Source organism: Saimiri boliviensis, chromosome 14 (genome assembly GCF_048565385.1).
Source record: "Saimiri boliviensis isolate mSaiBol1 chromosome 14, mSaiBol1.pri, whole genome shotgun sequence".
Taxonomy (NCBI): Eukaryota; Metazoa; Chordata; class Mammalia; order Primates; family Cebidae; genus Saimiri; species Saimiri boliviensis.
The window spans coordinates 40611038-40626231 of NC_133462.1; the positions used below are offsets into that span (position 1 = coordinate 40611038).

The 15194-nt window shown below is 55.0% G+C and overlaps 1 protein-coding gene across 1 annotated transcript; it reads left to right on the forward strand.

The window, feature by feature from the left end:
• The first annotated feature begins 10398 nt into the window (after window positions 1-10398).
• Window positions 10399-15004, forward strand: LOC101046882 (4-galactosyl-N-acetylglucosaminide 3-alpha-L-fucosyltransferase FUT5-like). Its single transcript, XM_003938842.4, has 2 exons — window positions 10399-10473; window positions 12949-15004. The coding sequence occupies exon 2, from the start codon at window positions 12961-12963 to the stop codon at window positions 13819-13821; it is 861 nt and encodes a 286-aa protein (XP_003938891.3). The 5' UTR covers window positions 10399-10473; window positions 12949-12960; the 3' UTR covers window positions 13822-15004.
• The last annotated feature ends 190 nt before the right edge of the window (window positions 15005-15194 follow it).

A 15194-nucleotide genomic window follows, 5' to 3' on the forward strand; every position in this document is an offset into this window, starting at 1 on the left:
GCTGAGGCAGGAAGATCATTTGAGCCCAGGAGTTTGAGGTTGCAGTGAGCTAGCTATGATCTCACCACTGCACTCCAATCTGGGCAACAAGGCAAGACCCTGTCTTCTTCTTATTATTATTATGATTTTTGAGATGGAGTTTTGCTCTTGTCGCCGGGCTGGAGTGCAGTGTTGCAGTCTTGGCTCACTGCAACCTCCACCTCCTGAGTTCAAAGGATTCTCCTGCCTCAGCCTCCCCAGTAGCTGGGACTACAGGTGCATGCCACCACAACCAGTGAATTTTTGTATTTTTAGTAGAGGGTTTTCACCATGTTAGCTAGGATGGTCTCCATCTTTTGACCTTGTGATCCGCCCGCCTCGGCCTTCCAAAGTGCTGGGATTACAGGCATGAGCCAGCTTGCCTGGGCTGGGACATCTTTAATTTGCCTAAAGTTTTTGTTTGTCTGTTTTTTGTTTTGCTTTGTTTTGTTTTTGTTTTTGTTTTAATTGAGACAGAGTTTTGCTTTTGTTGCCCAGGCTGGAGTGCAGCGGCACGATCTCGGGTCACTGCAACCTCCGCCTCCCGGGTTCAAGCGATTCTCCTGCCTCAGCCTCCCGAGTAGCTGGGATTACCGATGGGCACCACTGCGCCCGGCTAATTTTTGTATTTTTAGTAGAGATGGGGTTTCACCGTGTTGTCCAGGCTGGTCCCAAACTCTTGACCTCAAGTGATCCGCCCGCCTCGGCCTCCGAAGTTGCTAGGATTACAGGCAGGAGCCACCACGCCATCCTTGTCTGTTTTTTTAAGAGACAGGCTCTCCCTTTGCCACCCAGGCTGGAGTTCGTGGTGCACCATAGCACACTGCAGCTCCCAGTGCCTGGGCTCCTGCGGTCCTCCACCTCAGCCACCCAAGTAGCTGGGACTGCAGGTGTGCGCCACCACACCCTGATATTTTTTTATTTTATAGAGGTGGGGTCTCCCCATCTTGCCCAGGCTGGTCTCCTACTCCTGGGCTCAAGCTATGTGCCTGCCTCAGCCTCCCAAAGTGCAGTGATTATAGGTGTGAGCCACTGCACTCGGCCAATTAGCCTAAAATTTTAAATAAACACCGGCTGCCCCTCCTCTGGGGTCCCAAGCACAGTTCCAGCACCTTCCGTACATGATGTCTCTGCCATCTCAGTGCAATTTGGGTTACAAGGGAGGTGCTGGTGTCTCATTTTTACGGCTGGGGAAAACGAGGCTCAGAGAGGCCTAGCTGCTTACCCAGGGTCACACAGCAAATGGGAGCAGAGCCGGGGCAGCTATGACTGACAGCAGGGCATGTCTGTCCACTGTGAGCTGGACCTTGTCCAAGACAGACTGAGTCCCCACTCCCAAGGTGCACAGCCCAGCGGGGGAGACAATACAGAACTGGGCAGTTACGTGAAACTCGGGCAGAGCAGGGTGTTATGAGGTCACACAGGCAGATGGAGACGCAGCGCAGGTAACTGACCCATTCAGGGTGTCCAAGGAGGATTCCAGGGGAAGGGAAAAAAGTTGTTCAGGGGAGAGGAACAGCATGTGTGATGGCTCAGAGGAGAGGCGGGAGAGTGGCTAAGAGCACCGGAGAGTCTGAGGTTCTAGATCCTTCTCTGCTGGTCAGTTTCCACTCCTTAGAGCCATTCTCTCGACCAAGCCTGGCACGTGGGTAGCTGGAGGGTCAAGGCTGGGGCGACCGTCCTACCCCTGCCTGGGATATGGGGAGGCAGGGGTGCCGCAGCAGCCCCCTCTGCGTCTGGGGGCCCAGCAGAACCCCGTCCATGTGGAGATCGGGAGGGGTGAAGGTGTCCAGAGGCGCCTTCCTGGTCTCCCACCTCGACAGGAAAGGACATGGCAGGGTGGGGGTGGCAGAAGTCTGTTTCCCACCCCCGCCTCAAATCGGACACTTCCTGCCCCAGGCCAGCTCCTCGGTGGGCTGGGACCCCTTCCCACCCCTCATGGGCTCTCCAACCCCCATTAGTGAGGCCGCCCACTGAGAGTCTGGGAGTCCCAGGTGTTCCGGGCCTGCGCTCCCCCTGCTGAGTGAGGACCATTAAAGATGAATAATGAGCCCAGCTGGAGGGACCTGGGAGGTAGTGAGGGGCTGGCGCTGGGGGTGGGGGCCAGGGAGGCCCCGAAGCCTCCTCCGTTGGGCTGGTCCCAGAGGCACCTGGGAAGGCCATCAAGGAAGGAGTCCGAGTCCTGGAAGCCACCTGAGCGCCTGGTGTGGCTCTGATTTCGCCTCCTTACTGCCTGCCTTTGCTCTCTGCACCTACCCCCTGCAGGGAGCCTCCTCCACCCCCGCGCAGCTAAAGTCGTTGGAGTTACCGAATAAAAATCCAAGACATCCAGTTAAGTTTGGATTCCAGAAAGATAATGAATCGTGGCTTGGCGTAAGTACATCCCATGCAATTCTTGGGATATACTTATAGCATCATTCATGACTTTTTTTTTTTTTTTGGAGACAGAGTTTTGCTCTGTTGCCCATGCTGGAGTCCAGTGGTACAATCTTGGCTCACTGCAACCTCTGCCTCCCAGGTTCAAGCGATTCGTGCCTCAGCCTCCCTAGTCACTGAGACTACAGGCACGCATCCCCATACTCAAGTAATTTTTGTAATTTTTGTTTGGTAGAGAAGGGGTTTTGCTATGTCGCCAGCCTGGTCTTGAATTCCTGGGCTCAAGTGATCCTCCTGCCTCAGTCTCCTGAGTAGCTGGGACCACAAGCACGTGCCACCACACCAGGCTAATTTTTGTACTTTTAGTAGAGAAGGGGTTTCACCATGTTGACCAGGGTGGTCTCAATCTCTTGATCTCATGATCCGTCCACCTCAGCCTCCCAAAGTGCTGGGATTACAGGTGTGAGCCACTGCGCCCGGCTGTTTTTTAATTTTTTATTTTTTTTTTGAGAGAGTCCTGCTCTCTCCCCCAGCTGGAGTGCAGCGGTGCAATCTTGGCTCACCGCAACCTCTGCCTCCCGGGTTCAGGCGATTCTCCTGCCTCAGCCCCTGGAGTAGCTGGGATTACAGGCGCCTGCCACCACTTCCAGCTAATTTTTGTGGAGTGGACGTATTTTAATATCTCACCATCTGCATGAGGTTTCCACAGCCCACCAGCCCTGTCCCTGTCCCTTCCTTGACCCTTCTCTGGCTTAGTGAGGGTGCCTTAGGTCCCCGGCAGGTCACTGGCGCAGCAGGCATCTCTTGGAATTTACACAAAAAGACCCAAAGTTGCTGTAACTCTGGAAGCCTCTGGAGAGGTCCCTCCCTGGGAGAGAGGGAGTGAGAGGCCACATGCCCGCTTCCCCCAGGAACTCATCACTCGGAGCCTCTTGCCTCTCCCCTGGCTTTCAGGGAAGCCTCTGGGTGAGAGCACCACTCCCTGAACCCCGGGTTCGAGTCCTGACTCCGCCGCTTGCGAGTTGTGTGGCTTTGAGCCTCCCTCTTTCTCGGTGCCTCGATTTCCCTGCCTGTAAAGTGGGGATACGCCACAATGCCATTACTGATACCAGCTGTCGGGGTTGTTGAGAGGAACAAGTGCGTTGATTTCTTCAGGGTCTGGCACACAGCACTCACAGAAGTGATGGCCGGGCCCCAGCCTCCCTCCTGGCCCGGGAGGAGGGGCCGAGCGGGAAGTGGAGGTTAATTTTAGCCCTGATGACACCCACTGGCCGCCTGCCGTGTCCAGACATCCCCAGCCAGGCGTGAGGTTCAAAGCGTCCCCCCACCCCCAGCCTCTGACATCCAGGGAGCCTGTTTATTCGTTCTCGTCCTCCACAGCATTCTTTGCCTGCCTGCGCCTGCCACCCAGGCTCCTCCATCTCCAGCCCTGGGAGGTCCTGCCCCATGTCACTGGGGGTGAGGGCCACCTCACCTGCAGATCTCCCTGAGACAGGCTATAATCCCTGGGGTGGTCAGCGGGGGGTGGGTAGGGGCAGGGTCACTCCTGTCCCAGAGTCCAGAGATCTTTATTCTTTGTTGATAATTCTCCAAGTGGGAGTTCGAGCTTCCATCACAGACAGGAACACTTACTCAGCACCTGTCTACTGAGCGCCTACTGGGTGCCAGGTCATAGTGGGCACCCAAGCCCTGCCCCGTGAGCCACCCAATCTGGGGAAGACACTGACAAACCACGAAATAAACAGGATTTTTTTTTTTTTTTTTGAGACAGAGTCTCTGTGCCCCAGGCTGGAGTGCAGTGGTGCAATCTCAGCTCACAGCAACCTCCGCCTCCCAGGTTCATGTGATTATTGAGCCTCCACCCCTCAAGTAGCTGGGATTACAGGCACCTGCCACCACGCCCAGCTAATTTTTGTATTTTTAGTAGAGATGGGGTTTCGCCATGTTGGCCAGGCTGGTCCCGAACTCCTGACCTCAGGTGATCCGCCCACCTCGGCCTCCCAAAGTGCTGGGATTACAGGAGTGAGCCACCACGCCCCGACTATTTTTCTTTATTTATTTATTGAGACTGAGTTTCACTCTGTTGCCCCGGCTAGAGAGCAGTGGTATGATCTCAGCTCACTGCAACCTCCACCTCTCGGGTTCAAGCGATTCTCCTGCCTCACCCTCCTGAGTAGCTGGGATTACAGGCGTGTGCTGCCACACCGGGGCTCAGTTTTTGTAAGGCCCTGCCCTTGTTCTGAAGTCCGATCTCAGCACCGTCATGCTTTGGGAGGGGCGTGACCAGGGGCTGCAGCTGGGCCCAGAGGCTGAGTGGCTGCAGGTGGAGGCCAAGTGTAAATGAGGGCTATGGAACATTCTGAGAGTCTGGGTAGGGGAAAATTGCCACTCTCCAGAGAACACCAGCAGGGACAGAGCGGACTGCAAATTCCAGCGCATCTTCCCACGGTGGTGTCTTCATACGCTCCCCGCGGGGCTGGGCCTGGTGCCCACGTTGCTGACTCTGCTGGCTGTAATTTTTGCCGACGGACAGACAGGTATCTTAGAAACCTTGAAAATACCCCCTGAGAACAAACCAAGAAAATTAGGCTTTTACGCTCCGGGTTCCCACAGACCTTCTCATAACTGTTTTCGTTCTTGAAAATACCTTCCCTGAGCCGGGCGCGATGGCTCACGCCTGTCATCCCAGCCCCTTGGGAGGCCGAGGCAGGTGGATCATTTGAGGTCAGGAGTTCGAGAACAGCCTGGCCAACATGGTGAAACACCGTCTGTACTAAAAATACAAAAATTAGCTGGGCTTGATGGCAGGTGCCTGTAATCCCAGCTACTTGAGGGGTTGCAGGGGGCCGAGATCGCGCCGTTGCACTCCAGCCTGGGTAACAAGAGCGAAACTCCGTCTCACAAAAAAACAAACAAAAAAGACCCAAATACCTCCATTGGCTTTTCTGATTCTAAAATTGCCACTCGCACACCTCACAAAATCTTTCCAGAATGAGAGAAAGCCCTCTTTGTTCCCCCGCCCTATGTATTCCCTGGAATTTTCTCTCCCCGGGCAGGACGTAAATGCTATTGTTTTTCCAAACACAAGGTTTTGCAACGGGCTTTATTTCCACTCCACAATACATGGCCCCGCGGCCTTTATTGCTAGAAATCGGAAAATGAAGCATGTCCAGGCCCCGCCTCTTCACCCACCTCAGGCTGAAATTTAAGCTGCATGAACCTGGCTGGGCCTGGCTACCAGGGGTGGGCAGACCCCAGTGTGTTGGTGCCAGGGGGTCAGGGGGGAGGTCAGGGTCAGGTTTCTAGGGGTGCTAGGTTTCTGTCACCGTCGCCTGGGGCTTCCCCCACTCCCTGTTTGGTGGCACCAAAGTTGTAGATGAGCAGTGAGAGGCTGAGTTCTTAAAAGTATTACAAGAGGGGAAACCGAGGCCCACAGAAGGCCAGGGACCCAGGCCAACCATTCCAGCCTGCAGACAGGATGTGCAGAGACCCTGTGGGATGGTGGGAGGATCAGCGTGAACCTCAGGCTCCTGAAGAAGGTCCTGGCAGGGGCTCCACTCTACAGCGGAGGTGGCCGAAGTCCAGAGCAGTCGAGGGACTCACCCAAGTTACACAGCTGCTGGAGGTGAAAGGCGGTTTTCTGAAGATCTTAGGGTCAAGAACTCCAAGGTCAGGCAAGTCCCGCATAGAGCCCTGCTCAAACCCTTAGGGGCTGCAGATGGCTTCTGATTGTAAATGAGGACGTCTGGAACATTCTAGTGTTGTGGGAAATTGCTGCTTTCTGGAGAATGCGTAAGGGGACCCAGTGATGGAGGGTGGTGGTAATCCCAGGGGCTCTCTGAGCCTCAGTTTCCCCATCGGTACAGTGGAGGTGCAGAGGTGCCTGTGATGCCTCCCTGAGGCCCAGGTGGGACGGTGGAGGGGCATAGGGCAGGAGCGTGTGGGGGGTCTGGAGAGTCTCTGCCAAGCCTCCTGGTGACCCCGGGCCTGAGCCAGCTGCGCAGGGCCCATCACTCACCTGCCACCCACACCACACACCGGGCCCCTCTCCCCACTGCCTGGCTGCAAGTCAGGGGTCCCGGTAGGGCAGGCCACACTTCCTGGCAGCCTGGGGCAGGGCCTGTCCCCAGGGGGTAAGAGGTGTGGGGACAGGCTGCTCTGTCCCCTGGAGCCCCCATGGTCGCCACCTCTACCTGAACTGCTGTCAGCATCAACAGCTCCCTTTTCCAACTTCTCTTCTCTTTCTCTCCCTCTGGAATTTCCTCTGAGGCTTAGAGGGACATGGAAACCCTCCTTGGGTCCCACAAGAGCAGAGGCCCAGCCACCTGGCCAACACTGGGGGACCCAGGCCTGCCCCCTGTGGAACCCAGGCACCGCCCCAAACCCCCATTGCCTCCTGCCTACCCCAGATCTCACGTGTGGTTCACAGCGCACCCAGCCCAGCCCATGGGCCTTCTCCCTCCTCCTGAGCCGCAGCTGCCTTTGGCTCCCAGCCCTGAGGCCCCAAGGGGAGAGAAATTTCCAGCAGGCTGGCAGCTCCATCACCCACCCAGCCCAGGCTGAGGGAGAAGCTGGGGTGTCCAATGAAGGCCAAGACCCCAACGAGGGGCACAGGTGGCATCACTGCACACCCCAAGCAAGTCTCAGCTCATCTGAGCCAGAGGGAAGAGATCCTTGTGGCCTGAGCTAGGATCGGGGCACTGGGGTGGCTGGAGGGGCCAGTGGAAGGGACTGATGTGGCTGGGAGGGCAGGAGACGGGCTATCTGGGGCGGCTCCCTGGAGGAGCTGTGTGCACCGAGCCCTGAAGGATGAATGGGAATTAGGCAGGAGGCAGGGCAGAGTGTCCAACTGGAGACAGACAGCCTGGTGCATTGGCGACTCCCAGTGATTCACGTCATGAGCGCCCTCTCTCGGGACCTCAGTCTTCACACCTGTAGGATCACTGTGTAGCCTGGGGCTCCAGGACAAAGTGACACCAAGACTGACAGCCCCATGAGTTAGGGTTTTTTGGTTTTTTTCTTTTTGAGACGGAGTCTCATTCTGTCCCCCCGGCTAGAGTGCAGTGGCCCAATCTTGGCTCACTGCAACCTCCACCTCCCGGGTTCAAGTGATTCTCCTGCCTCAGCCTCCAGAGTAGCTGGGACTACAGGTGTGCACCACCATGCCTAATTTTTATATTTTTAGTAGAGATGAGGTTGCTCCATGTTGGCCAGGGTGGTCTTGAACTCCTGACCTCAGGTGATCCGCTCACCTTGGCCTCCCAAATTGTTGGGATTACAGGCGTGAGCCACCGTGCCCGGCCTCCATGAGTTATGTTTTAATCAGTCACAGACAGTGCCCCCAGCAAGGCCATGAGCAGAGCACAGACTCAGGCCACTCCTTCTGGAAATGGCCTGCCTGGGAGACCCCAGCTGCTGGCCCAGCCCTGGCCCGTTGATCCTCCCCGCTGGCCTGGGTCTGGCTGGGCACTGAGATGGTGAAAGTCAGGGCTAGCATGACACAGCCTCCAGGAAATGATTTCTAGAACAGGCAAGTCGTGACACCTGAAGGTGGACTGTGAGCTCTGTGACCTGTGCACCCAGTTTCGGAGTGACAGAGTTTAAGGACATCCTCTGTACGAGGGGTCGGGGAAAGGGAGTGGCTTTGAGGCATACAGAGGGGCTTGATGAGGCCACCAGAGGAGGCCTCCGCCACCAACATGGGGCCAGTGCCCAGCGTTGGGAAGAGAACATCTCGGGCCGGCATGGTGGCTCACGCCTGTAATCCCAGCACTTTGGGAGGCCGAGGTGGGCTGATCAGTTGAGATCAGGAGTTCAAGACCAGCCTGGCCAACATGGTGAATCCCCATCTCTAGTAAAAATACAAAAATTAGCTGGGCATGGTGGCAGGCGCCTGTGATCCCAGCTACTGAGGCTAAGACAGGAAAATCGCTTGAACCCAGGAGGCGGAGGCTGCAGTGAGCCCAGATTGCGCCACTGCACTCCACCTGCACGCCAGCCTGGGCAAGAGAAGGAAACTCTATCTCAAAAAAAAAAAAAAAAAAAAAAAGGCGAGGCAATTACAGGCGAGCGCCACCACGCCCGGCTAATTTTTGTATTTTTAGTAGAGGTGGGGTTTCACCACGTTGGGCAGGCTGGTCTTGAACTCCTCAGCTCAGGTGATCCGCCCGCCTCAGCCTCCCAAAGAGCTGGGATTACAGCGTGAGCCGCCATGCCTGGCCAGAAGACCACAATTTTAATTGTTAGTTCCCTTATAAGGATTGTGTATTGTGTGACTCACCCACCAGTTCCTCGAGGGAGTGCCGGGCCTGGCACTTAGTAAGTGCTCAGGAAATATTGGTGGTTTTGCATTTTTTTGTGAGTGAGTCTCTTGCTTTGTTGCCGAGGCCGGTGAGCAGTGGCTCAGTCTCAGCTCACTGCAGCCTTTGCCTCCTGGGTTCAAGCAATTCTCATGCCTCAGCCTCCTGAGTACATGGGACAAGCACCTGCTACCACACCCAGCTAGTTTTTGTAATTTTAGTAGAGACAGGAGTTTCATCTTGTTTCCCAGGCTGGTCTCGAACTCCTGACCTCAGGTGATCTGCCCACCTCGGCCTCCCAAAGTGCTGGGATGACAGGCATTAGCCACCGTGCCCAGCGGATGAAGCGTTTCAAAATGACAGTGTTTGCCTGCTTTCTTTGTTGGGCCAAGTTGGTCTTATCCTTGCAGTGCAGAGTGGAAATCCCACCAAGTGACCTGATTGTGACAAAAAGGGACCCAGAGGCCAAGTCCCAAGCTCACGCCAAGGTTCTGGAAAGAGACTCAAAACACAGGGCCTCCGGGGACAGTCCCAGCCAGGAGTGGGAAGGAGGCCGAACATTAACCGATTCCTGCTCTGGGCCCTGGAGCCTCGGCACAGGTCAATTTTTATAAAGCAATTGACAGCAAGATGTAATTACATGGGCCCTGGGTTCACGGCGGCCCCTCTTAGGAGACTGTGAAGTGTCTGTTAACGACTTTTAGAAGGGAAGATTGGGGACAGGTGTGGTGGCTCACGCCAGTAATCCCAGCACTTTGGGAGGCCGAGGCGGGAGAATCACTTGAACCTGGGAGGTGGAGGTTGCAATGAGCCGAGATCACACCACTGCACTGCAGCCTGGGTGACAGAAGGAGACTCCGTCCCAATTCAGAAATAAAAAGAAGGGTAGACTGGGGAAAACGGGGAAATGGGTGATTCAGGGGTGGTCAGGGCTGAGGTTCCAGCCAAGTTGAACCCAAGATATTTTTTTTAGAAGAAGAATGCCCAGTTCCTCCTGGTTTGGCAAATCAGCCAGAACCTTCCATCCGCTCCTCCATCCTGGCACATACGGCACCCAGAAAGAACCCTGGCTGTGACTAGGGGCCACTGGCCACATTCCTGGCCCCTCAGGGGATTTTGTGTCCAGCCAGCTAAATCCTGAATCACAGCAGATGGGACCAGGGCCGAAGGGAGGACAGATGGAGCCAGGAGGCCTTTCCGACGAGGTCTCCCACACATTCTGGGTTGGGAATAAAGATGTCCCAAGACACTCTGCCCGGGCAGCGGGGGCAGTGTGCCCAGGATGAGAGCACCTCCACCTGAGGCTGAGGACAGAGTGCCAGCTGGATTCTCAGGACGTGGCCGAGGCCAGACCAGGTAGCAGAAGGAAGCAGTACGTGTACCTGGCGAAAGCCAGGCTCTGTCCAACCACCGTCCGCGGTCAGGTGACCCAGGGTGTCCCGTCCTCAAAAAAAATACAAGAGATTCTTGCTTGGTGTATTCTCAAAATACAGCAATAAAATAAAATAAAATAAAACTTCATTGGAATGTAATTCACATACCTTACAGTGAGCTCACGTAAGGTGTACAAATCTGTAAGTCAATGGTTTTTTATGTTATTTTTTCATTGTAATTCCATATATACATATATGTATGTATGTACAACATAAAAGTCACCATTTAGGCCATTTTTTGTTTTTTGTTTTTAGACTGAGTTTCGTTCTTGTTGGTCACTGCAACCTCTGCCTCCCAGATTCAAGTGATTCTCCTGCCTCAGCCTCCCAATTAGCTGGGATTACAGGTAAAGTAGCTCATTAAGAATTTTCTTTTTTTTTTTCTTTTGCTCCTTATGTGTATGAGATCATTAATGGTTTTCTACATTAATTACATGTTGAAATAACGCTTTGAATGTATTGGGTGAAATAAAATGCATCATTAAAATTAAATTGGCCAGGTGTGGTGGCTCACACTGAGATCGCATTTGCACTCCAGCCTGGGCAACAAAAGTGAAACTCTGTCTCAAGGAAAAAAAAAAAAAGCCTAAATGGGCCAGGTGTGATGGCTCACGCCTGTCACCCCAGCACTTTGGGTGGCTGAGGCGGGCAGATCACCTGAGGTTAGGAGTTTGAGACCAGCCTGGCCAACATGGTGAAATTGTGTCCTAAAAATACAAAATTTAGCTACCGTGCCTGGCCAATTTAATTTTAATGATACATTTTATTTCTACTTCACATCCTTTCTTTCATCCTAAGAAATAACAATCATATGGAAATTGGTCACCATAAACATGTCTATGTAGGCACTGCATTTTCCATGGCGTTGGTGACATAGGTGTCTACCAAAACCATAGTGTTGTGTTTGGTGGGGAAAAAAGTTTTTATTTAGGTCGAGTGTGGTGGCTCACGCCTGTAATCCCAGCACTTTGGGAAGCTGAGGCGGGCAGATCATTTGAGGTCAGGAGTTCAAGACCAGTCTGGCCAACATGGTGAAACCCTGCCTCTACTAAAAATATACAAATTAGCTGGGCATGGTGGCAGCCACCTGTAATCCCAGCTACTCAGGAGGCTGAGGCAAGAGAACCACTTGAACCCGGGAGGCAGAGGTTGCAATAAGCCAAGATCACGCCACTGTACTCCAGCCTAGGCAACAGAGTGAGACTCTGTCTCAAAAATAAGTAAGTAGATAAATAAAATTAGCTGGGCATGGTGGTATGTGCCTGTAGTCCCAGCTACTCCGGAGGCTGAGGTGGGAGGATTGTTTGAGTCTGGGAGGCCGATGCTGTAGTAAGCTGAGATCATGTTTTACTGCACTCCAGCCTGGGTGACAGAGGAAGACACTTTGTTATAAATGTATTATTACTTTTTGAGACACTGTGTTCTAAATTTATTACTGTTATTTTTTTGAGACAATCTCATTCTGTCACCCAGGCTGGAGCTCAGCGATGTGATCTCAGCTCAATTCAAGTGATTCTCCTGCCTCAGCCTCCCAAGTAGCTGGAACTACAGGCACTCACCACCAGGCCTGGTTAATTTTTGTATTTTTAGTAGAGACGGAGTTTCACCACGTTGGCCAGGCTGGTCTCAAGCTCCTCACCTCAGATGATCCACCTGCCTTGGCCTCCCAAAGTGCTGGGATTACAGGCATGAGCCCCCCGACCCGGGCTATAAATTTTCTTTTCTTTTCTTTTCTTTTCTTTTTTTTTTTTTTGAGACAGAGTTTCGCTCTTGTTACCCAGGCTGGAGAGCAATGGCGCGATCTCGGCTTACCGCAACCTCCGCCTCCTGGGTTCAAGCAATTCTCCTGCCTCAGCCTCCTGAGTAGCTGGGACTACAGGCACGCGCCACCATGCCCAGCTAATGTTTTGTATTTTTAGTAGAGACGGGGTTTCACCATGTTGACCAGGATGGTCTCGATCTCTTGATCTCGTGATCCACCCGCCTCGGCCTCCCAAAGTGCTGGGATTACAGGCGTGAGCCACCGCACCCAGCCTATAAATTTTCTTAAATGTACTGTTCAGTTTTTAGATTTACATTTAAAATTGTCAACAGCCCACCCTGGCCTCCAAGCCTCACCCCACCCATCACGAAGCCCGGCTCGGGTTCCCTCCTCCTCCTCCTCCAATCGCCCTCTAAGCCTCTTTGAACGTTTTCCTTTTCAGTCTTCCCAGAACCAGTGCGTCCACTCTGTGTGTCCCGGGCTCTCTCCGGTTCCGTGCTGGGCTCCAGGCCTTCGCCACAAGCTTGCTCCTCCCTCGGGTCCCAGGTCCCCCGACTGCCTGCCTGGTCAGCCCCTGCCGCCTGAGTCTTCACACCTGCCCATTCTCCCTCCTGTCTTTCCCACCTCTCCCCAAGCCCTGGCCTCTCCCCTAGGATAGGGACGGGGTGTCTGAGGGCCAGAGGGGTTATCTTTGAGTGTTTGTTGATTGAAACACCAAGTGAGTAGACAAGCCTAAACCAGCAGCCCTGAGCACTTCCTTTTATTTGCAAACCGCTCAGGTGTCTCACCACGCCAGGCTTTGGCACTGGGTCTTTCCTCATCCAAGGGACACTCTTTCCGTCAACTCCGGCCTTATCTGGAGAACTCTTACATTACCTACAAAACCCAATCCCATTGTACCCTTTCCCTATCAGAGTCATAAATTCAATCCCCAACTCAGGGGCACTGGGGCATTTATTGCAAGCTCTGTCACAAATTATACCAGCTTCTCTCAGGATGCTTGGCCAGGAAGTGGGTGATTGTCCTTAATGACCCTCACTCCTCTCTCCTCTCTTCCCAGCTGTTCTGACCCATGGGCCCCACCACGCCACGATGGCCTTGGCGTCACTGTCTGGCCGGGCTGCTGTTTCAGCTGCTGGTGGCTGTGTGTTTCTTTTCCTACCTGCGTGTGTACCGAGACGATGCCACCGGGTCCCTCATGGCAGTGGCACCTGTCACTGGGGCTCCCAAGAGGTCCTGCTGCCAGGACAGCATGGGGACCCCCACCCATCACATCCCCCTGATCCTGCTGTGGACGTGGCCTTTTAACACACCCATGGCTCTGCCCTGCTGCTCAGAGATGGTGCCCGGCACGGCTGACTGCCACATCACTGCCGACCGAGAGATGTACCCACAGGCAGACGCGGTCATCGTGCACCACCGGGACATCATGTACAACCCCAAGGCCCAGCTCCCGCCCCCCACCAGGCCACCGGGGCAGCGCTGGGTCTGGTTCAGCATGGAGTCCCCCAGCCACTGCTGGCAGCTGCAAGCCCTGGACGGACACTTCAACCTCACCATGTCCTACCGCAGCGACTCCGACATCTTCACACCCTACGGCTGGCTGGAGCCGTGGTCCGGTCAGCCTGCCCACCGCCCGCTCAACCTCTCGGCCAAGACCCAGCTGGTGGCCTGGGTGGTGTCCAGCTGGAGGCCACAGTCCGCCAGGGTGCGCTACTACCAGACCCTGCAGGCCCATCTCAAGGTGGACGTGTACGGGAGCTCCCACAAGCCGCTGCCCCAGGGGACCATGATGGAGACGCTGTCCCGGTACAAGTTCTACCTGGCCTTCGAGAACTCCTTGCACCCCGACTACATCACCGAGAAGCTGTGGAGGAACGCCCTGGCGGCCTGGGCCGTGCCCGTGGTGCTGGGCCCCAGCAGGAGCAACTAGGAGAAGTTCCTGCCGCCCGACGCCTTCATCCACGTGGACGATTTCCAGAGCCCCGAGGACCTGGCCCGGTACCTGCAGGGGCTGGACAAGGACCACGCCCGCTACCTGCGCTACTTCCGCTGGCGGGACACGCTGCGGCCTCGCTTCTTCAGCTGGGCACTGGGCTTCTGCCAGGCCTGCCGGAAGCTGCAGCAGGAACCCAGGTACCAGACGGTGCGCAGCATAGCGGCTTGGTTCACCTGAGAGGCCGGCGTGGGGCCTGGGCTGCCGGGGACCGTGCTTTCCCGGGGCCTCACCTGAGTGGGACCTCACCCACCTAGGGACTCACTAGTCTGGGGATTTACCCACCTGGGGCCTTATCTGCTGGGACCTCATCTACTGGGCTCACTTCCCTGGGGCATCATCTGCCTGGGGCATCACCTGCCTGGGGCCTCACCTGCCTGGGGCCTCACCTGCCTGGGGCCTTGCCTGCTGGAGGCTTTGGTGGCCGACATATTATTTACCTGGGATTTCACATGCCAACCTTCACGGCTGCCAGGAGCCTGCCTTGCTGGGGACCTTGCCTGCTGGAGGCAGCACCTAGAAGATCTCGCCTGTCGGGACTTGACCTGCTGGGGTCCAGCTCCCAGGGACCTTGCCACACTGAATCTCGCCTGCTGGGGACCTCACCCTGGAAGGCACTGGGCCCTGGGAACTGGCACCCTTGAAGCCTTGCCCCGGGCGGTGGTGCTGGCTGGTTGACCTGTGGTTCTACTCTGTTTGTAACCACCCATGAGAGGTACAGACAGACAGTGCTTTACCATTTTTTTTTTTTTTTTTTTTTTGAGATGGAGTTTCGCTCTTGTTACCCAGGCTGGAGTGCAATGGCGCGATCTCGGCTCACCGCAACCTCCGCCTCCTGGGTTTAGGCAATTCTCCTGCCTCAGCCTCCTGAGGAGCTGGGATTACAGGCACGTGCCACCATGCCCAGCTAATTTTTTGTATTTTTAGTAGAGACGGGGTTTCACCATGTTGACCAGAATGGTCTTGATCTCTTGACCTCGTGATCCACCCGCCTCGGCCTCCCAAAGTGCTGGGATTACAGGCTTGGGCCACCGTGCCCAGCCCGCTTTACCATTTTTAGGCAAGAATGCTTCGAGGAAAACTCCTATGTCCCTCACTCGTGAGGGGTGCTCACGCGGGCGATTCTGCCCCGAAGGGCACTTGGCAATGTCCAGAGACATTTCCAGTTGTCACAACCAGGAAAGCAGGATGAGGTCACTTAGTGGGCAGAGGCCAGGATTACTCTGAACTCGCTACGATGCACAGGTCGGGGTTCCATAACCGACAACAATGGTTCCAAATATCCAGGGGCAGAAAACACTGTTCTAGAA